At 32.6% G+C, this 23770-nt stretch overlaps 1 protein-coding gene across 2 annotated transcripts in view; it reads right to left on the minus strand.

The window, feature by feature from the left end:
- LOC124372410 (protein UBASH3A homolog) overlaps nucleotides 1-23770 on the minus strand; it is a 48837-nt gene that overhangs the window by 12945 nt on the left and 12122 nt on the right. The window contains exons 4-7 of one of the 2 annotated variants that reach the window (XM_046830812.1): nucleotides 20089-20187; nucleotides 16324-16502; nucleotides 13312-13450; nucleotides 11014-11083 (exon numbers count right to left, since the gene is read on the minus strand). In XM_046830812.1, the coding sequence (XP_046686768.1) occupies nucleotides 11014-11083; nucleotides 13312-13450; nucleotides 16324-16502; nucleotides 20089-20187 (487 nt within the window). The remainder of the gene's footprint in view (nucleotides 1-11013; nucleotides 11084-13311; nucleotides 13451-16323; nucleotides 16503-20088; nucleotides 20188-23770) is intronic. The other variant, XM_046830818.1, reaches the window with a different exon arrangement.

A 23770-nucleotide genomic window follows, 5' to 3' on the forward strand; every position in this document is an offset into this window, starting at 1 on the left:
TTTTTTACATTACTAGCAACACTAATGGACTATCCAAGACTATGAAAAACAATAAGTTAGGGAATAGAATGGCTAAAGGCATACATGGCCAAGCTGTCAGTACACGTTTCCAATGAGAAACATGTTTTAGTCATAAATTCATTAGTGTCACCTTCCTTTTTACCATTAATATTGTATACATAACTCCATAAGCCCAAATTTGACCATGAGGTTGTGTGCAACATGAGATCTTATAAAGCTAAGGGAGTTTCATTTTAAACGTATGGGCATGAAATTTTGAATCATGCGCCGAAAACTTAAGACAGAATAAAATAATCATCATGGAAATCTGTTGTTTCTTTTAGTATCAAAAACAGCTGAGTTTCTAATAATTAAAAATCTAAAAGAATAATAACTAAAAGAATAACCCTGTACATACAGTTTAACCTGTCACCACACCTCAATTTACAACTTTGTGATAAAATTTGTTGTAAAAAAGGTAGTTAATTAACAAATAGTAAAATGGTAGAAAAATATAAATTAGAATAAAACAAATTCCTTGCATCATTTCAACATCAGAGACACAATATAAGCTACAAAGGAGCTCAGTCTCGTTACCCAGCAGCTAGCCAGGGTAGTCAAAATGAAGAGATATTCTCATTATCTCATCAGGTGCCCAATTGTTTTAGAACGTCTTCCCCGCCGACTTTTTATGGATCTCTTTAAGATAGATATGGACTCCAGCTTCCAGAAGTCAATCTGTACCAGTGTCAGATTTTAGACATTGCACTAAGCAGAAGGTCAAATGGAGCATAACAAAATATTTACACTGAACCAATCCTTCATACCACCGCTAAGTTACGTGTAAAATAAAAAATGTGGACAACAAAATTATAATTCCTTGCATCATTTCAACATCAGAGACACATAAGCTACAAAGGATCTCAGTCTGGTTACCCAGCAGCTAGCCAGGGTAGTCAAAATGAAGAGATATTCTCATTATCTCATCAGGTGCCCAATTGTTTTAGTACATCTTCCCCACCGACTTTTTATGGGTCTCTTAAGATAGATATGGACTCCAGCTTCCAGAAGTCAATCTGTACCAGTGTCAGATTTTAGACATTGCACTAAGCAGAAGGTCAAATGGAGCATAACAAAATATTTACACTGAACCAATCCTTCATACAATCGCTAAGTTACGTGTAAAATAAAAAATGTGGACAAAAAAAATTATAATATTTAAACATAGTAAAGCTCTAATTTAGGTGATGATAGTATGTATACTTTCTATTTTTTCCTAGTAATGAATAACGTCAGAAGGCCACCAGACAGAAACATTGTTTCTTGAAATGAGAACTACAGGTGTCAGATTTGGCACAATATTAATAAGAAGATATGAACAGCCGGATATCATGAAGATATTCCTATATATATATATATATATATACTGTATATATTGAGCTCTCCTCTTCTGTGAGGGCGGGAATGTCACAAGGTTCGGTTTTGTCAGCAACACTGTTTTTTATCTTTGTAAATGATTTACTTCAACATCATTTTTCTATCCCAAGTGGTTGAGGAGGACATCACACTTTTTATTCACAAAAAACTATTTCTACTCTCAAATTAGGACTTTTACCAGATTTACACACTGAAAGATGGTGTTTTATGAATAAAATAAAAGTAAATGCAAAAAAATACGTACACTTTTATTTTAAATGGTATAGTTTCTAAACATAAATGAAATACTAGTATTTAAAATGCAAATTTGAAAGTTTTCATTGCATTAATATTGAAAAATATGTCATTAAGGGTATCTTGGTACTCTTTTAGGTGAAAAGTTTTCCTAAGAGAAACATTCAACATTTATGAGAAACAAATTACAATCTACCATAAGTTTTATTTTTTTTTTAATATTTGTGATGAAAATCTCATGAAAAATTAGTATTATGCTTCAGTACATCCTAGAATCTAGGCTACAGTATGTGATTCAATGTTGAGGAGGAACATTTAAAAACAAAATAAAAATATTACGAGTATTTCAAATTATTTGATCAGAATAATTTTAAAGAAAAATAGGAAAGAGAGTTCTTTTTCCTTTTTAGTAAACTGTAGAATTTTAGTAAACTGTCAATTCAATCTTTTTGTTTTTAAGAATATTCCACACCAGAACTGCTAATACATAAAGCACAAATCTCGTTTATAGCACTAAATTTTAATCAAAACATTTTTGTAACTCCTAAAGTTAACAGAAAGTCTTTATTTAGATGATCTATTGAATACACTGAACCAAAATATTTTAATATACTTACTTGCTGTTGAAATAAAATGCAGTAATAATAGCATAGTTCTTTTTATAAAACGTAAACAGAATTATTGTTTTGAATAGTGTTTTAAACAATGTTTTGTTATCAAATAAAATTAAGATAACTGTTTTTATTTAATTTTATAAGTATATTTTTATCTTAATACTGTATTTATTTGCTGTAGCTTTTACTTTAGTATTTTATGGTTTACAAAAAACCTGTTTTATCTATTTTAACCAATAATTGCAGAAGTATATTGTAATGCAGTAGCTGAGCCTAGCAGCAAAGTTACAAGCTTAGGTGCAAAAGCGATCTGCTAATAGTTCTAATAACGTCTTCTAGACAACTTGAGCATCATTACTAATCTGTCAGGGGTCCAATGTTATACTTTAAGTTTACACCTTAATAGTGTCCCAATAGCTGATGAATTCTCACACTTTCTTTTACGCATAGGAAACAGAAAGTTACAGGAGTTAGAGGATAGCACTGTAAACATTCTTTGTGAGGTTGTTCACAACCTAAAGACATTAACAGAATATATTTACTCGAATGTATACAATATGAGTTCTAAAGAAACATCTTGTCTCAGGGAACTCCTAAAAACAACAGTGCAACGTACATTAACATTTTTTTATTAGAGCAGATCCCCACTTAGGTTGTGAAGTTCCAATCGATTTAGTAATAGAATCAGAAGACACTGTTCAATATCCTATTAAGTTTCTATAAACTATTAACCCGTGAGGAATTTCACCTCATAATCTGTGTTTGAAAGCTGGAGCTATCATAATGTTTTTACCAAAACTTATCCCTCCTAAACTATGCAATTACCCAAAACTGCAAATTAAAATTGTGTGCCTAAATATCATAGAGGCTACCGTACTCACTGGCTATGAGGTATGTGAAACAGTCTTCTTACCTCTTATTACCATGACTCCTTCAATTTAAAAGACGTTAGTTGCCAGTCAAACTCTGTTTTTCTATGACATTAAATAAAGCTCAAGGATAATTATTAATTGTTAAAAATGGAGGTAGTGAATTTAAGGAGGCTGAGTTCCTCCCATGGCCGCCTGTACACTACCTGCTTTCGAGTAAGCTATCCTGACAGTCTAGTAATTCTGCAATGCAAGGATAAATAAGTTTGTGTTCAGGGAAGTTTTAAGACGAAAACTTACTAATATTAATGACTGACTCATTTATTACGTATATAACACACAGTCTTAGTTGGCACATAACAAAATAAGTGAAACAAGTTTATGTTTTTATCCCATAGCGAAGTACAGCTAATTCAGCGACAAATAAATATAATTTGAATTAGTCTAATAGTTGTCAGGTTTCTGCCGGAAGAATTCAAAGCAAATAATACAGCCACTAAATACAATTTATCTTTTATAAGCATTTCTTTCATGTGTACAATATCCTGCTAATCCTTACCAATCTAGTATGTATCCTAGTACATATTTTGAAATGACAATTAATGAATGATGAGACTGGTGGATGAGTTGCTACTTTATACCTAGAATAAGATTGACTGCCTAAGATTGATTGTTAACATGCAATTGTCAATTAATTGCCAACTGATAAATGGCAGTCTAGAGATTTCTATAGTTTTATCCAGAGTCCAAACCACACACATTCCACTTTAACAAGCTGAGCATTTAGTGTAGTCCTTAAAATAGAGGAATACCTAATACCACCTAAAGATGTTTGTCACTGGATAAGACAGTGTTTATTTATTTGCAAGGTTTTGTAGACACAAAAAAACTTTATTTGTATTTATTGTGTACAGAAGATGTATAAGGAGGTGTTATAATAAATTAGTTAATAATAAACTGTAGAGTATAGTATCATGGCCTTACCTTAAAACGTGTTCAAACATATTAAATTTGCAGTTAACACATTCACTGCAGGTGACGAGCATGCTTGTCATGCGAAAATGGAGCACCAGGCGGTGGACGAGCGAGCTCGGCATATGGCAGCTGCTTTCATATTGCCTCAGTGTGAGCTGACCAGTTGCCCGGGATGGCTGTAACACTCATAGTGAGGTGTGCCTGTTTCGGTGAGTCAGTTGGTGCAATTCGTCGCTGGTTCGCCATTTTCATTTGTTGTGTATGCTTTGCGATATTGTGTGAGTGAATTATAGTGTCTGTTGACTGTGTAAGTGTGTGTACTCGGTGCGGATGACGAGCAGACTCGGCACGGACATGACGTCACCCGTTCCAGCCAACGAAGCTTCCGGGATACCTTGGACAACCCTTTCGGCTATCCTGACTCTGTTTTGGGCAAGTAAAAAACAAACAAAAAATTCCCGCATTTTTTGTTGCCGGTAATTTTGTCATCCGCAGTGAATGTGTTAAGAAACTTAATTGGCTGAACGTTTAGCAGAGCCTATCCTACCAGTTGGTGACGAACTAAGATTTCTGTCTTTGGGTGTCTATGTCGTCTTTGTATACACAAACTTTTGAATGAGTTAATTTAGAGGGTCAAAATATGGAGTGGAATTACCTCTACCACATCTATATTAAAATCAAACATCTATATTATGGGTAAACAGCATCCCATGTAAAACCAAAGTCTGGTGTACATTTAACCTTGTATATGATAGGTTGAAGAAATTCAATATTCAAAGCAACATTCTACTACCTTATCACCTAAGCAATGCTCCTCTTTAAAGGTATATTGTATAGAGCTTACATAATAAGCTATAACTCCTTAGTGGTATACAAGACGATAATTTTGTAAAAGGAATGTAATATTCCTGCATGGTGGTTTACTGAGTGGTATTTACGTAGTAAGCTATATCTCCTCAGTTGTATATATTTTTTTAATACGTAACACTCCTGCACAGTGGGTTATTAAGTCAAGTGATACTTACGTAGTAAGCCATGCTCCTTCAGTGGTGTACAGCTTGTGCATGAGAATTTTTAAAAACTAGACAGTTTTTTTAAGTTTAATATTTAAATACATTAAGGAACCTCACAATTTTGTATTAGTTGCAGTCCTGAATATGTCAAATTGTAGCTTAATTTTTAGAGTTACTGGACTATTATACATGCATTTACTACTTAATATAAATCACAAAAAACACAATTTTCAACAATTGTAGAAACATGAAGATGATAACAATGTAGATCCAAAAACACTCCAGTACCAGACCCAACCACCAACAGTCAAACAATAAAAAAATTCAAGTTCTCAGGTTTACACAACCAGTATCATGACTACTGTACCTTTTTAAGCTTACTAACACAATAATTATCTTAGAAATATTTGAGCTTTTGTGTAAAAGCCATTGCCAGCTGAGAAATGTTAAACTGAAAACAGACATATTCATTTTAACATATTTTCGACTCAAGATGGCTCTCCATAGCAAGATCACAATATCTCAAGATAATAATTGTTATGAAATGTTCTAAGTTAGTGTGAACCAGCAAACTTCCTTTATTTAAAACCAACACAAAAGAGAGATCACCTTGGTGGTAACACACAGATAAACCCTATACTTACTTTGAGGAGTCCAGACCAATAATGTTTGTCTAGCATCTTCAAAATCTAGGATAAAATCATGAATTTTGTTATTTTGCAACCAGTATATATATATATATATATATATATATATATATATATATATATATATATATATATATTATTTTTAGTATATTACTGTACAATACATTTGTTACATACATTTGCATTTTTGTAAATCTAAACTCAATATTATCAGAAAATATTTATACAACTATTTAAAGTATAAACATAATGTTGTTAAGTAAAATGATTCCAAATTACAATTAATAAACTAAACACTTTTTTATGAGTGAAGAGTCTGGTACCCTGCACATACTCCTGAAAGGACTTTTGCACCTACCTTACCTTATTTAATATGAGGCTTCTGCAAACAAATTAATTTGTGGCTCCCGTTCTTTGGGCTCAAGACATAATCTTCTAGACATTTGACGACCAGAATTGCAAAGGGATCTAAGTGCCATCTTTTAGCGCAATGGGTTTTTCACTGCAAACCGATCTATGTCCACATGCCAATGCCCTGCAATGTGATCTGTGTTCATAAAAAACTCCTAGTAGTTGTTATAGGATGCAACAGAATGCACTGGTAGTATGTCGGGGAGGGCTTGCAATGCATAGGGATCTAAGTGCCGTCACGGTGTCGTCCGCCCCCACCACTATTCCCGCCACTCCTGTTGATACAGGAGTGCTCTACCCGTCATTGCCTTTGCCTGTGTTTTTCATATTGCTTATTTTAAGTTATAAAGTTTTCTTACAATCATGGCTGACGACACCAACAATTTGAATAACAGTGCTTTTGGTGAAGATGTCAGTGAAAAGAAGCTCGCGTTTAGAGAAAAACAGAAGAAAGCAAGACTAAGTGGGAAGTCTTATATGACACTAAAGAAACACACTAGGAAGGAGATAGCAGCGAAACCATTGCCTGCTGTAGAGGTAAGTGTGATAGCTTTACCGGTAGTAATGGAATTAGAAAAAGTATTCCCTTTACCTAAATTGACACATTGCAATATGTATTATTTACGCCAACTCACCTGCTACAATTTCAATGTCCATAGCACCAACGCTAATGATGCTATAATTTGTATGTTGCACGAGGGGCAGTCAGGTAGAGGAGGGAATCAGGTAGCGTCTTGCATTACTCAGGCTATAAACTCTGGTTTACTCCCAAATCACAAGAAACATTTGGTTGTTTGGAGCGACAACTGTGCCGGCCAACTAAAAAATCGAATGCTTCTTTTTCTATACCTATACATGGTAGTTAAGGGTATTTTTGAGTCTGTTCAACACAAATTTCTGCTCTCCGGCCACAGTTTTTCTGTTGCCGATAGAGACTTCGCTATTATCGAAAAAAAAGTGTCGGTCAGCTAGAATGCAAGTGATGGAAGATCTACAGAAAGTTATCGAGGAAGCTAGACCCTCAAAGCCTTTCAAAGTTTTGAAAATGGCTGACCACTTTTTTGACTTTGACAAAGCAGCTTCTAGTTGCATTGATACAAAAAAAAACTAGGCATCAGTCAGATTTCCGTGATCAAAGTGGATCAAATTGAACCTGTTTTTGTATAAAACAAATTTAACGATCTATGTCCATGGGAAAGAAAGGCAAGACAATAACAGATATTGAAAATGTATTGCACAATGATTCCATACTTGGATGAAAACAACAGAAACTTCTATCGTGAGCTGCGTTAGTAAAATGAACTCTTTTTAAGGCACTTACATCCTTTTGCACTGTTAGGTAGTTTGGACTTAGGACCTTCTGCCGAAAGGAATTTATAAACTTTTTATTCAAGGAAATAGCTTTATAAAACTTGATAATAATTTTAAACATTATGTAAACAATGTATATCAATAATTACAAAATATAAATACAAATTTTTTTTGAAAATGTAAAGTTTTTTTCATTTCCTGAAAAGTTTTGTTTTTGGCACTTAGATCCCTTTGCAATTCTGGTCGTCATTTGTTTCTGATTTTACAAATAACAGGACAGTTCAGCCATATGTGCTCTGCTGATTCTTCTGCATCTACGCAGAGATTGTATTCATCAGTTTAGTTTAAACCCACCTTCCTCAGATGTTTCGGAAGAGGAGCATGTGCTATTAGCATCCTAAATCCTAGTCTTATATCCTCCTTCCCTGACATCTTTCTCCATGTCTCAGATCTGATCCTCTTTTCCTAGGAATTTACAAGAACTTTACTATAGAAGAAGGTTACTTTATACCCAGCTTTGGTCCTACGAAAAGGCTTTAAGAGGCTACCTTGCGTCTGCTGTTTCATTGTCAAAAATTTCTTTATGACCTGGGATCCAACCAGGTCCTCTTTGCCAGTTCTATTAAAGCATTTCTGTATTTCCATACTACCTTAGGAATAGATAATAGGTATTTTGCACTTTTAGGTCCATTCTGTATGAACCTTCTGTGCACATTTCAATTTCCATGGCTTCAGTTTGAAGTTCTATAGTACATTTTCCTAAAGGCACTGCCGGTTTAGATCATGGCCCATATACAGTAAACCTTACCTTTGAGTCCAGACGTGAACCATCAGTTGTTATTTCATTTATATCTACTTTTTATTGAGGCTTAGTATGATTTATCAAAGAAGTATTTATTTACCATGCACTCTGCCTCGTTTGTTATCATTTTAGCACCAGGAAAAATCACACATCATCATCATTACCATTTTTTTATTATTGTTGCCATATGTTCTTATTTAGAAGTAAGCACTATAACTTTTCCAACCACAAGCTTTATTGCACTAATTGTGGCTGCCTTTTTAATGTCCTGACAGAGAAGTGAATCCTAGTACTGCTTGCAGTGCAACAGTTAGACAGGAACTCATTGTCTTGGTTGTACTAACACATGCTAGTCTGTAGGTTCATAGTTCCTGTTTTTTTTCTACTTTTGGCCACCACACAAGACCTGCGTATGTGACTACTGGTTTTATTACAGTTTCTTAGATCATCTTAAGTATTAATCGTTATTTATATCCTAAGCCTCTTTGACAAGCACCAAGCGTTTTTCTTGCTTTGAATACAATATTTCCTATGTGAAGATCTATGTAAGATTATTGTCTAGAAAAATACACGTATTGTCCACATTGGAATACATTATCCTAGTACTTTCTAGAACAGATTGCGCTAACTAAAAATTCCTTTATGTGGTGAATATTAGAATATTTGTTTTTTATGGGTTAGTCCTCTGACCCTTCCCATAACACTATTTGCAATAAACAAAGTTAAGGGCATTTTGGATGAGGTGCTCCAAAGTAACTTTATTTCAACTCCTGACCATTAGCACTAGGTCATCGACATAACATTGTAGTTTCATATGAATATCTTCTGCTTTAATCAAGAGATCATCCAATACCCAAGCCCATAATAAGGAAGACAGTACCCTCCTAATGAGGTAATAATGAGGGTACCCTTTAATGATATGTTGACAGTATTGTTAACAGTATTGTGATAACTGTTTGAGGAGTATTTTAATGAACGTAATAGTATTTGGAGGAACCCCAATTCTTTTCAATGCTGGTTCCATGGAGAAATAGATATTTTTTAGTATCTCACCCAAAATGCTCTCGACTTTATACGCAACTGATATCAGTGTGAGGGTCCAGGATCAACCCATCTCAAATACGTATACGGACCTTCACCATAAAAAGGAACTTAAGTGTCAGATCCATTTTTCTGGAAGTTACAAGAATATTGTATTCCGGTGTGGCCAAGTATCTAGGAGTTATTCTGGACAACAGGCTAACATAGAATCTTCACATAGAGAATATTACATCCAATGCACCTAAAGCTCTTGGTGCTTCTAAAAGGCTCTCTGGATATAAATGGAGAGTAATCCCGAGATAATATAATAGATATAATGAAGCTATAATGAAACAAATGGTCCTATATGCAGTAACTTTTGTGTAGTGGCTGAAAATAGGAAAAAAGCACAGCTACTAAAAAGCTACAGAGTATTCAAAGGATGACACACGCAAGTATAATCTGGGCAATGAGCTCCTATCCAACAGTGACAACAGAGGCTGTTTGAGAACATATTCATATGGGGCAGAGGTGAAAAAGGCAGCTGCTTTAAACTCCTCCCTCCAATAGAAAGGATATAAAGCTTACTTCCTCAGAACACATGGCAATAATAAAGGAGTTTCCTGATGCCAAAATAGTAAACTAATATATCTGAAAGCATGGTAAAAAAAATACTCCTTTGACAAACCATACAATGCTACTATATAAAATACAGATAATTGGAATACAAAAGAGGTCTACTCAACTTAAGGTGTTCTGAATTTTAAAACTGGTGGTTCACACCTGGACTCAAAGGCTGGGTTTCATGTATATGGGCTACGAGCCAGACTCTAGGTACTCATGAGAAAATATGTATCGGTATTCCAAGTAGAACTTTTATGGTAATTGAAACATGCACCAGAGGCCCAAAGTACTTAACACTATCAGACCGTTTTAATTGTGCTAGACACCTACTCTTTTGACTCAAAGGTAGTCTGAGAATTCAAGAATGCTCTAATGGAACTGCTGAAGAGGAACAAAATCATTCTTGACTCAGGTCAGGTCATGGAGCCATTCCTAGGAATGAAACAGCAGACAGGCAGAGCTGGGCTGTGGAGTTGCCTTCTCCTACATTAAAGCTCTAGTAAATGCCTGGGAGTAGAGGGTCAGATCCAAAACAAGGAGAACTCAGACTTTATATATCATTTTATGTAAAGGATGGACCAGCCATCTAACCCAAACAAGAAGGATATATGACTAGTATTTGGAATGCTGACAGAACATGGCTCCTTTGGAAACATCTGATGAAGATGTATTAAAAGTCAGACTAATGAATGCACACTATGTAGAGAAGCAAAAGAATCAGCAGATCACATATGGCTGAAATGTCTTGCTATTTGTAAAACCAAACAAAAAATACCTATGGGCTAATTACTTGAGCATGAAAAGTATTAGAGAACAGGAGTTCACAAATATAGTTGGTTTTTGTAAACACCTTAGATTTTTGGGAAAACATATATAAAGGAAGTGTAAAGGTCCTGTTGGGACTAATACAGGGTCCTAGACTTTTAGAAACTATAGAAATAAAAATATATTAATGAAAATAAAAAACTAATGCTTAACAAAAAAAATGTTCTTGTTCACTCTACTACAATATCAACGACTACTACAAATGCAACCAAATTTTGGTAGGTGACTTACTTGTGTAATGTCCAGGCATCTGATTCTGCAGTATGCTCTGTGTAGTTGATGGGAAGGTAACCCGTACAACCTAAATAACAAACATCCATATAATTTAAAACAACTGTAACTCAATAAATTCGTTGAACCTAGACCTAGCAATGGCTGATATAGGTTCTTATTCAAGTGCCATCCACAGATGGTCCTCACCAACTCTCTTAAATGCAACTTTTGAAGGAGTAAATATAGAGCCAAAAGACCGAAAATTTTGTTTTAGCAAATATACGTGGCTATTGTAGAAAAATAATTAAAATCATGCAAGCTAAATCTAAAAGGCTGAGAGAAGAAGAAATTATTTGAGAACAAAGAGGATAGAAGAAGAACAAAAGAAAAGTGAGGAGAAAGATCAATGTATTCAGCTGGAAAATACAAATAAAAAAATAACTTTAGAATAAATTATGATTTTGGTGTATGAAAATGTTCCTATTATTTTACTTTTAACACAGGAAATATGGATTTAGTTTTTATTTGAGTTCAGATTATAACTGTTATCTATAGCAGTGGTTCTCAACCTGAGGGGTGCCTCCTCCTGCAAAAGGCGTAGATTTTCAAGGGAGGCATCACTGTATTATAATAATAGGAAAGAGTTGGAGAACAAGGCTTTCAAGCAATTCTCATAATACTCAGGTGTTTGTTTGTTTATAAAGTGATTCTTGACGCTTGCATGGTTTATTAGTGTAGTATAATGATGTTTGTTTCACCAGTAAACATAAAAGGTGGGACGGACAAGCTGAATGTTTTTGTAGTAGGCCTAAAAATGGTCATATCACTGCAAAAGAAAAGATTGCGTGGTTATGACTATATTAAATATAGATTCATTCCTATTAAAAAAAAATGTTATTATTTACCTCAGTGCGTTCTTTGCAATGATTTGAATAATTATGCCACGTGGCCTAGACATATGAAACTCTATGTACTAGAAGTTATCGGATAGAAAATTAGAAAGCTGTAACAGATACATCTACCACTGCAGTTTATCAGTGAATTTAAAGACCTTGTATCACAGCATTTGGTATAACATAAAACTTAAATTAGACAGTATTTTCTAAATGTTAGGACAAAGATCTGGCAATTTAATTTGACATGAGATCCATTTAAAATCAATATGGGTGTACTTCTTGACTACATTCAAGAACAGGCAATCAACATAAAATTTAATTCCCACGCTAAGGCGAGATTTCTAAACATGGGTATTGAATATTCTTGGTTGAGTAACTTTCTTGTTTACCCGCAAGTTACTTTGGAAGCTGCAAAGTTGTTAGTAAAATTCTAATCCACACACTTCTGTGAGTCTGGTTTATCAACATATGCTTGTCTACAGTCAAAAATCAAGCAAAACTGGGCATCAAAAGTAATCTGCGATGTGCTTTGTAGCTGCAAAATCCAGATATTTAAAAACTTGTAAAAGACCAACAGTGTTAACCTAATATTAGTTAAGCTATTTATAGTTCTAAAATTATACCTGTTCATTATAATTTTAAAGTGCTTCTCAAATTTATATGTAAAATTATATGTAATTCTTTTTAATATTTATTTTTATAAAAATTGAGAACTTGGGACAAACTAATATTAGATTTATACCTATTACATTTATCTTAAAATTTATTATACATATAATAAATCAATTCTTTATTACAGGTAAACACTTTATATAATCATCTATTAAAATTCAATGCAATACCACTACAAATCAACAGTCATTTTTAGTACGCATATCTTGACTAGTGGCTGACACTTTTTAACATCCAAAAAATAATAATTGGTACTAAGTATTGTAAAATCACTCAAAGCTCAATCTTTTAGAACATAATTTCATGACTATATGAGTTTGTCTTTTTTTATATATTTAATTTTATAGTGAGCTATGAACTGTTGTAAAAATCTAATTGAAATTGTGATGGCTCTTCATAAGCAAATATTGCTTTCTGATCAAATATATAATTTTTACGTAATAATATGTACCGTACCATAGTTAAAAGCTTACAATTTTCAAAATTCGAACAATGTTTTATAATGATAAATTTGACCTTAAGTGTTTAAAATTAATTATCTACCAATCCATAAAATTATGGTATTTATGATAAATATGATTGTACTTTTACAAAATATTTAAATGGTGAGTAAATTTAGCTTTATACAAAAAAAGTGGTTTGTCGACATGTCTATTCAAACAAAATGTGAGCAAAATCAGCCCAGTGGTTACCACTTTTTTGGTTCATAATACATTTCATCTACTATGAGACAAAGTAAAATACTAACCAGTAAGCCAGGAGATCCCCTGGACCCAGCCATCTGGTGACTTCTCAATATCTTCCTTATTGAGATAGATAAAGTCTCCGATCATTAGCTCCAACTCATCTGGCTCCCTTGGTACATGAGAGTATAGCACCTTGTGGACCTGCACAACACACAAGGACATCACGAATATACTTTACTGTATATTATTTCAATTTCATTGATATTGGTTCTGTTACGCTAGTTTTTTTTGTAAGTGGCAGTCGATTACGTGTTTTATTCACTTTAGAGCTTCAAATATTTGTTAGTAAACTATTTTTATTTTTTATTTATTAGTTCATATTAATTTATCTTTGACATGTAAAAACAATGTATACAAACTTATTTTAGATTATCAGTGAAATCAGTACGATACAGGCTGTTAAAAATGTGCTTTTGCATTTTTTTAATAAAAAATTACATATGCAACATTAGTTGACTTAAGTAAAGCATATAATGCAATGAACCATCAGTTAATTTCCAAGAAGTTATCATGTTATGGTGTGATGAGAAATGAATTAAAGATTTTGAAATCTTATTGAAATGTTAGAAAACAAGAAGCAATGCAAGGTGATTATATATCACTTTTTAAAACAGTTCAAATTGGTGTGCCAAAAGAATTTATTATTTTATCTCAAAAATGGTTTATTTCACTTATGAAGTATACATTATTGTTTATGGAGTTATGATTAGCCTATTTCAAAGATTACTTATAAACAATTGTTGGAATAAAAGTCATTCATTCATTCAGGTTCAATACTGAAACCCTTTCTTTTTATAACAATTCTGTCAGTGACTCAGAAGTTAGTTTGCACCAGATTTCCTAAGGCACTGTAGTTGATTTAGATTGTTTTTACAGATAATGATGTATTTAAATTTCAAGAACAATCTTCTAGCATTAACTTAAAACTTACAAAATAGTGACTGAGAGTTGTATTGTATTTCATAGCTTTTTGTGGATAGAACATCAACTTAGTCACTGGAGTAGTTGTGTGCAGGCAAGAGTAATTCAGAACACATAACAAAGCATTTTAATGGGCTTGACATTTTCCCATTTTTATAATTAGTGGGATACTTTTTAATGTCATATGTAGATTATGTTTAAAATCAAAAGAGTAGGGTACGATAAGAGGACCCAGTTTTTTTATATTGAAATTGGCAAACGATATTACTTAATCATAACCACTGATATAATCAATCGATACTGATTAATTATTTTGAACAAATAAGTTAAATAATCTATATCAACAGCAGTAAACACTTTCAAATAATACACGTAAAGTAATATTTCAATTTTATGTATAAGTAACATTTGATTATTAAAAATGGCAGTCAATTTTAGAAAACTACTCAACATTGCTTTGAAAGATGATAAGACATGTTTTACGTGGCTTCGACATGTTGGACTCGTTCCCGAAAAATCCATTATGTGAAATTTGTGGGAAAGAAACTGTAACTGTGACAGGAGCAAATATGGTCATCTTCAGTTTTCCTAATTTTGCTTATAATAATTTGTTTCATTACTGTAAATATTAAATCCATATTTTAATTTAAAACATATGATTATTATTAAGGACTATAGATACTTTTATATCGCTTGATAGTCTAGGATTTGATATGCGAATATTAGGTATTGATGATTACATTTAAAACCATTTACATAAGGAAGAAATGTATAATCTATTATTTTCTGATATTACAGTAAATTTTTCAGTTTTACCAAATCTAAAATCTAAATAAAACAACATACATTATTTACTGTAAACTTTAAGAAAATGCACTTGATTTCTTGTTATAAATACAAGTATATCATTAATACGTTAGACAGTGCTGTTATTTCCAATTAGCACTGAACTAAGTATAGTTATCTACAGTAATGACACCAAGGGCATTGTGATAGCTTTAATTATGCTGCCAGTACAGATATGCTGTCAATTAACTGCCTGCATTTGTCATTCTATCCTGGTCTTTTTTTTTTTGTTACTGACAACACTGATAAAATTTCTATTTATAGGTTCATTCTATAGCCTGCTCTAACTCTTTTTCTTCTAGTCTATCCTGCCATGGTAGAATTTATCAGATCCAAACTTGTCCTAGTTTTGTTTTAGCCAGAAAAATGTAATGTATAAAACCCGATCTAAGTTACTGAACATTTATCGCATTTATAATACCTATAAATTATGACTATCAAAAATCATACAAATGATGTTATATTCTGGTTTTTTTATGAACTGAGGTGTGAAAGGATAGCAAGATTTTAGACATTTTTCATTGTTATATGTTACAAAAAAATTGTTCAGGTTTATTATATTAAATACAAATACAGGTTTCACAACAATGTACTCAAGCTTGCATTACTTCTCTTTTGATATAAATATTTTATTAATAAATGCCTTATCATAAAGAGAAGATTTTTTTACATGAACATTGTTTGGAATGAAAGTGGTACTCTGTGCCTGATATGATATAAGATAAACTAACTCTACAAAATGATAATTAAAAGCTTAGTACCCCACAGATCACTATGATTTTCAAAGTACAGCATTAGTCTCACTATGCAATTTATTGCTGACCCTCATTTCTTGCTCTTTTGTAAGTTTTCAAATGCCACCCACCAATCAAGTTAGATTCACAGATCCTCAATATTCTTCAATATTGATTTTAGATGACATGCCTACCAAAGGTGAAAATTAGATTTGATGACCAAAAGTCTATTTGCTGCAAATTTTGTTCTTTTAGATCTTTAGTATATTTACTGAGCATAAAATAATTCTATCTGCGTTCTACCCTAGATTTTCTGTCAGAAGAAGAGGACTAATCTTCCAATTTGATAGACCTTTCCATCTTGTCTTACCTAATCTCTCTTACTGAATCAAGGTGAGATATTTCGGTTTAATCTCATCAATTTACACTTTCCAAACGTTTGTTTTTTCAAGGCAACATATCTTTTCCATGTAACCAGTTGTAGCCAATAGCTATAAGCCCTGTATTCCTCACCTGCTTGTTGGATACTCGGGGATCACGGGAATATATCCGTAGCTCCCAACGTCCAGGTGTGTCTGGACTGAGGTATTTCTCAACAAGGGTCTTAAGTTCAGGGAACTGCACCGTCAGGAACTGATAGGCCAAAGTCAAGTGCAGAGACTTGACGTGAGGCTCCAGTGTGGCACTGCCAGCTATCACCAGACAAGTCATCATTGTACAAAAGTAAATAGATAGGGAGTTGGTATCTGGTATGTTGTCATCTTCCAGTTCAACATTTACATGTGGGATGGCCCCAAGGTCATCGGACTCTAGTCAACTAGCTCCAACCACTCAACTACACATTGCTGTTCGAGGGAACCTTAGTCATGAATTCTGTTTACACCTATAATATTACAAAATACCTGAAAGTTACTTACACCAAACATTTCCCTAAAATGTCATACAAATTTTAAATACTATCAATAAATACTAATTATAAAGTTTTTATTTTAAAAATATATTAAAACATATCACTAGCTAACACACAGGAATGGGCAAGTTCAATAAAATAATTTACTGTCCTTAATCTTAAATGGGTTAAATTTGATTAGTTATTTATAATCATTTTAAAACTATAGCCCTTATTACACTAGGCAGCTGAATAGCTCAGATAGTGTCCTACTGTCGTTCAACATCTGATTGTATTGAGCCTTATTTCACTACGGCAGTCAGTACCGTAGCTAGGAAAATAAGCTATGCAAAACAAGTCAGCTAGCTCGCCACTAACAGATCAGCTGAAAGTTGCAACACTGTATAATTGGGCATTTTTTAATGGATCTCATTATACTACGAAGATAGCTCAGCTCCTTAGTAGCTCAACTGAAAGTTGCACCACTTAATTACTTGGGCATTTTCTTTTAACGAATCTCACTATATTACAAAGATAGCTCAGCTGCTTAGTAGCTCAGCTGAAAGTTGCACCACTTTATTTATTACTTGGAAATTTTTTAATGGATCACATTATACTATAAAGATAGCTCAGCCCCTTAGTAGCTCAACTGAAAGTTGCACCACTTTATTACTTGGGCATTTTTTAAATGGATCTCATTATACCCCAATAATAATACATAATGTCTTTATCATACATATATTTGCAATCACTAACAATGTCATAATATATCCATATGCAGAGTCGAAACAAGAACAATAATTTACATTTAAATTGAATAACAATCTTTTAAATTATAAATTATTTCTCTTTAATCTCAAGTTGTATTGCACAAGTGTTTATATTTAAAATTCTAGATAATGCACCTTCACTGCAGTTATATCTTGAGTGATGATATAAGTATTTTAATAAAACATTAAGTGCACTAAGGCGTGTGTTGCAAGTTTTAAACAAGTGACTTATCCAATAACATGTACATAAGTAAAAAATGTGATTAAAATGATCTACAGAAAAATAAAACTTAAAAAAATTAATTATATAGAATAAAATTATGTTTTTTAATATACACATGCACACATATACATACACATACAGACATATAAAATTAAATTGTTCTCTTGTTAATGCTAGAAAATCATCTAAGCTATACAACACCACAAATTTCTTTTCTAATGTACTTTAGCAGTTGAAGCCATTATACTTGAGATTATAACGTTCTACGAGGGCTATCCAGAAAGTATCAGACGTTTTTGAATGGTGCGGCATTGGGCAGGGCTGCAGCCATCATCTTGGTGTCAAAACACTCTGACGATCAGTACGCATCGAGCTGTAGTTGCATGCTGTCTGTACCATTTTTTACTTTTCTTACTGTGATTAATTCAAATGTGTGCTGCAAGATTTTTGTTGGCAAAAACCATAAACCAATTGAAATCTATCGTCAACTGTGTGAAGTTTATGGAAATAGAATGATGAGTGAAAGCAGAGTAAGACAGTGATGTATTGGCTTTAAAAATGGCCAAACCTATATGACAGTCATAGCGATCGGCCTAGCCTAGTGACTGAAGATTTGATGTTGAAAATCAATGACAAAGTTCTTGAAAATCATCATTTCACAATGACTGAACTCTCGGAACATTTCCCAAAAATTTCATAAAGTTTACTTCCCAAATTGTTTTAGGGAAACTTGGATACCACAAATTGTGTGCCAGGTGAGTTGCAAAAATCCTTAAGGAAGATCATAAAAAAACAAACTTGCTGCATCGTTAACTTTCCTTGATGAATAGGACAAATATGGTAACGAACTTCTCAATCGAATTGTTACTGGTGATTAAACAGGTGAAGCATGTCAATTTAAAACAAAAATGCAGTCTATGGAATGGGGGCAACCACATTCTCCAAAAAAAAAAAAAAAAAAAAAAAAAAAAAAAAAAAAAAAAAAAAAAAAAAAAAAATCACTCACAGTTTGGTGGAATAAAGTTCCTTTATTTTTATTTTTTTTCGGAAACGAAAAGCTGATAACTTTGGTGCGTTGTAGCGCTCGAACTATGAGAGTGGTAGGCAATCCATGCACACCAGCTTGTTCCTCACAAAACAGAGGAAGGGATATTGATGCGCACACACTCCTTTTTCAATCATTTTCTTTGTTGCCGTCAGCTACAAACATCGCCATTTCCATGTTTGTAAAAAAAAAAAAAATAAAGGAACTTTGAGCGATTACCAAACTGTGAGTTATTTTTTTCTAGTTGCCACAATAGCATTTATTTACTCCATATCTTATGTTAAAACAACGTACCAATTATTAAGATGATTGGACATTTATTTTAGAAGTTATAAATTTTAATGTTTCAAAAAACAGGTGTTTCCTCCAAAATTTTAAAATGACAAAAAAGTTTATATTTTGAAAGATTTTATACATAAAGTAATGAAAGTCACACCAAAATACTTCGTTTTCACTGTGTTAATGGGGAAATATATAGAGTTAGCCAATCTGCTGTTAGTATAGGGACACAAGTAGTATATCACTTTATGTGGGGTGTTCCTAAACTTTCTGGCAACACTGTAAGGTCGGAAATTTGTGCCATTACCAACAGAACTTGGAGGACTAAAATCAATAAATTGATTACTTTTTTGTAAAATACAACTTATATTTCCATAAAATTTAAATCTGAGTATAAATACAAATTATTTTATTTGTCTAATTTGGCCATGGCAGTGTAATTAATTTATAACTAACTGATAATCATTTCAAAGAATGAAATAATTCAGAAAGGAAAGATTATGCAAAATTTAAATTATTTTTAAAATACGACCCTTCAAATGTTGATGGACACAAATATGTGCATCTGCGCGCACATGGGCACATACTTACTCAGTGTAGTAGATAAACACACAACTTTCAACACTTTATAACATTCATAGCATTTTCTATAAACTGGAACATATTTCAACCTTGTATGTAAAAATGAGAACACTGATTTAGTTTGTTTCCATATGGGAACTCATTAAAAAAGGTAAGAGACAACAAACATTAACAGGTTGTATTCAATCAAATAGCCCTCAATAGCATTTCAACTATATAATAAAAGTTAACTTTAAAATAACTTAAACCAAGGTATAATAATTCAAAGGAAAGAAAGATAACATGCTATAAACATTCAGATAACATAATATATATCAGGGTATTTCCAGTTTGAACAATAATGCCAACAAGCATAAATCTGCAGCCAACGTTTTTCATATGTATAAAACAAATTTTACATGAAGGAAGCGTAAAGTTCAGTAAAGGATATGTATAAAGCAACAATGCGCGTAAAATAAAATGAAAGCAGAACAAGTTGACTGGTGCTCACATTTAACACCTCTGGATAGAGAAAGGCGAGAACTAGCTGTAGTGCACCATGGAAAACACGCTGTTAGAGCATCTAAATGCTCATAATTATCGTTTATTACTGAAAATACACCAAGTAAACTTTAATTTATTACTTTGTTTTATCATACCCTTAAAACTAAAATTATAGTGTAACTAAATAAAATAAATAGTCTATAACACAATATCCAAGCATATATTAATATATACATTACAAATTTCTTTGAATTATGTACCTCAACGAATAATATTCAATATGTATTTAAAGTAAAATCTGACCATAAAAGCTTTGTGCAACATTAACAAATTTTGCAACTCTCATATATACATTATATTTCAATTTATAGCAAACTACCAATTACTTGTTTATCACCATTACTATAATGATGATTTTAGTCATATGTTCCACCTAGACAGTATATACAGAGAAATTGGCAGGACTCAATTTGTATGCTTGTTGTGTTTGTTTGTACTTTCGGAATTAGTTTTTTGAAGGAATGAATATGTGTAAACCTGAAACAGTACAGTATATGTTCTCCCAATTCCTGTTCACTATATCCTATCCCTTGCTTCAAATTAATAATTATATCAATATTTTTACACCTAATAAGTATCATATACCTCATCATGAAAAACGGCCACAATGATCCCTCAATTTATTGATCCCTATATTGACATGAAAATTCCATACAGTGTCAGATATACTGACTTATAATTCCATTTACGCCGGTCACTAGCTCACTACACTGACTTGTTTCCTCAAATTGCAGTCACAGATACGGATGGTTCATTGAATAATATTAGATCATTCAGTTACATCTATAATTATGTAATCCCGAAATGATAAAGGAAATTAATATCTTGTACCTTATATGTACACGTTCTCCATTTTATTCATTAAGTAAAACCAGAGTAAACTAATTGGTATACTAATTCATCACTGCTTTTATCTATAATAATATAAGTTAGATAGTACTATTTGTGAATGCTATATGCATCACACAACAGTTAATTTTTATGTATATAAATCCAAATTCTGAAACACTTTGTAGCATGTTGCGTTCTGTGACTCAATCAGTTGGTAAAAATATTGTCTATCTTTACAGTAAATATCTTGTCTTTAAGTCACTTTCAAGAGTATTTGTGGGTATTATTTTGGAATAAATGGATATATATGTTTCATTTTCAAATCCAACTGCATGTAAAATTTTGTCCATACTGTTCACTATGTTTAGCAGGACTGGGTATCAAGCACTCAAACATGTTCACAAACTTTTGCATTTACTAATACATATCTATATATGTTTTTATAGCAGCTATAATAACAATAAATATTAATGTATGCATAAACAGGGCCGTCAAGTGTCATATTGTTCAAGGCATGTGAAAGCAATCTATGCCTCCTATGCGTATATAAATATATGTATCCAGATTTTCACTTTACACAAGCAACATTCTGAAATATATTTTTAAAGTATCTAGGTTTGTTTAAATAAAAAAATATGGTAAAAATGGTTTACGTAATTTTCATAGGTTACCAAGTTTGTTATTGTTCCATATCTAACATTTAATTTTCTATTTATCTATCACAATATTGCATGAAATATAAACAAAAGATAGTATATTATCTCACCTGTGATGAAGTATTTAATATTGCGCTTTTAATCTAATCGAAATTATATATTAAATTTTAGTAGAGACAGTTATGTTTCAACCACTTTTTAGTAATTGATTAAAAGTAAATGAATTTAAAAATTATTGTCTCTTAACTCTCAAATTGCATATTCACATCAATCACTAAAGTTACAAACAGTACACCAAACTATAGTCTATTTATTTTTTGTTATTATTTATTACACAGATTTAAGTTACAGGACATCATGTAATGCGTGTATGTAAGATAAATAATGTGTTCTGTATGAGGTGTGGGTGTCCTATATAGTCTTGTTACTACTTCATAAAAAAACTTGCCTTTGATTTTACTTCTGCTAGCAATTCACATTCAATGGATATGAGGCCTAATTGAAAGAGTCTCTGTTGATATGAAACTGTACAATAGTGCATTGAAGTTGTAATCAGGGATGGGATGTTGTGTTAGTGAACAAATTATCAAAGCAAAGTGAGTAGAATTAGACAGTATAATATAAAATAAATTGACGTCAAAGTCATTTGCTTTGTCTTTCATTGACTATCCCATCTACAAAGAAATGTGGTAAGTAAGAAATTAAGCTTTAGCTTAAAGAATATTACTTTCAAAACTTTTTAGATTCAAAGTGATTGATAAGAACAGTGAATATTTTGTGAACTTTATTATGATATAAACAATCATATTGATCAGAACTTTCAATAGAGTAATATTAAGTTTGAACCATAATTTAACCTACTTAAAAAACCCGAGATAAATATAGACCCAGTGCTAGTGATATATAACGTGTAGCCTACTTTCACTAATACAAAGTACACTTCCAACAACACCACAGACATTGAAGTTTGATCGTTATTTAAATACCGACTTGGAACAATATGAGTCAGCCAACAGGGGATTACAACATACGTTAAAAAGCGGTTTAAAAAACTGATTGTAAGCAAGTCCAACAACCAACGAGGGGCAGCACACTTAGAAAACTGATCGTGAGCAAATTGGCACAACAAACGGGGGACGACGAACGTAGCAAAATCGCACAGCCACCGTGGGGACTGGATCGTAACACAGCAAGCTTTTGAAAGCTGTTTCTGGAAATGCATCTTCATGCTTCGAAAACATTTCTGTTGCAAGTAGTTGCAAAAGGTCAAACTTTGAGTAGTGTGAAGTCCAGTCTTCAAAGTGTGACTGGAAATCTCAATCTATATTAACAAAGATTTCACAGTACACTCTTTTGTAGTTAGTTTGCCTCCTCTTTGTAGGTGATCCAACCTCCTCAACAACTTCCTCGTAATTTTTGTCATAGTCACCACGAAGTTTGACAATGCTTTGACGAGTACTCTCAATTTTCTTCCTACAGTACATTGTATCACTTGACTGGTGTAAAACATCAAAAAGAACATCAGTGAAAGCAAAGATTTTGTCAAATACACAGAGAATGAAAACAAACAAAGTCTTCCAGTACCGAATGAAACCCATTCATTGGAGCCAAGATGTCAATCTCAATTTCTTCTGGATGTTCAAACATTGCGTTGAAAACCTTGCGAAGTTGAACTTTATTCTTACACACTGTGTTAACTAGCCTTGACGAGTAGTTCCAGCATGTAGTGCATACATCCTCTCTTTTCATAAACTCATCTAGAAACGCAGCACGTTTTGGCAATCTTGAAAAATGCTGCAATTCCATTAAGTGTACTGAAAACTATTTTGCAATCAGGAATCTCACCAACACTTTGAGATAGTACTAAATTTAAGACATGTGCATAACACTGAACAAAAAGTGTTTCTGAGTATACCTCTTTGATTCTGGCTTGCACTCCAGATAAACGTCCAGACATTGTTCTGGCGCCATCATAAGTTTAAGCAACAAGTTTTGCATTGTATTCCAAATTTAAATAATCAATAATAAGCTTTGCAATAGCAGCAGCATGTTTTTCATAGCTTAGATCACTAAAACCCAAAAAAGTTCTTTAACTTGCCCATTATAAATATATAAAAATACGATAGGGAATTGAGCTATGTT

This window comes from Homalodisca vitripennis, chromosome 1 (assembly GCF_021130785.1).
Source record: "Homalodisca vitripennis isolate AUS2020 chromosome 1, UT_GWSS_2.1, whole genome shotgun sequence".
NCBI classification, from domain to species: domain Eukaryota; kingdom Metazoa; phylum Arthropoda; class Insecta; order Hemiptera; family Cicadellidae; genus Homalodisca; species Homalodisca vitripennis.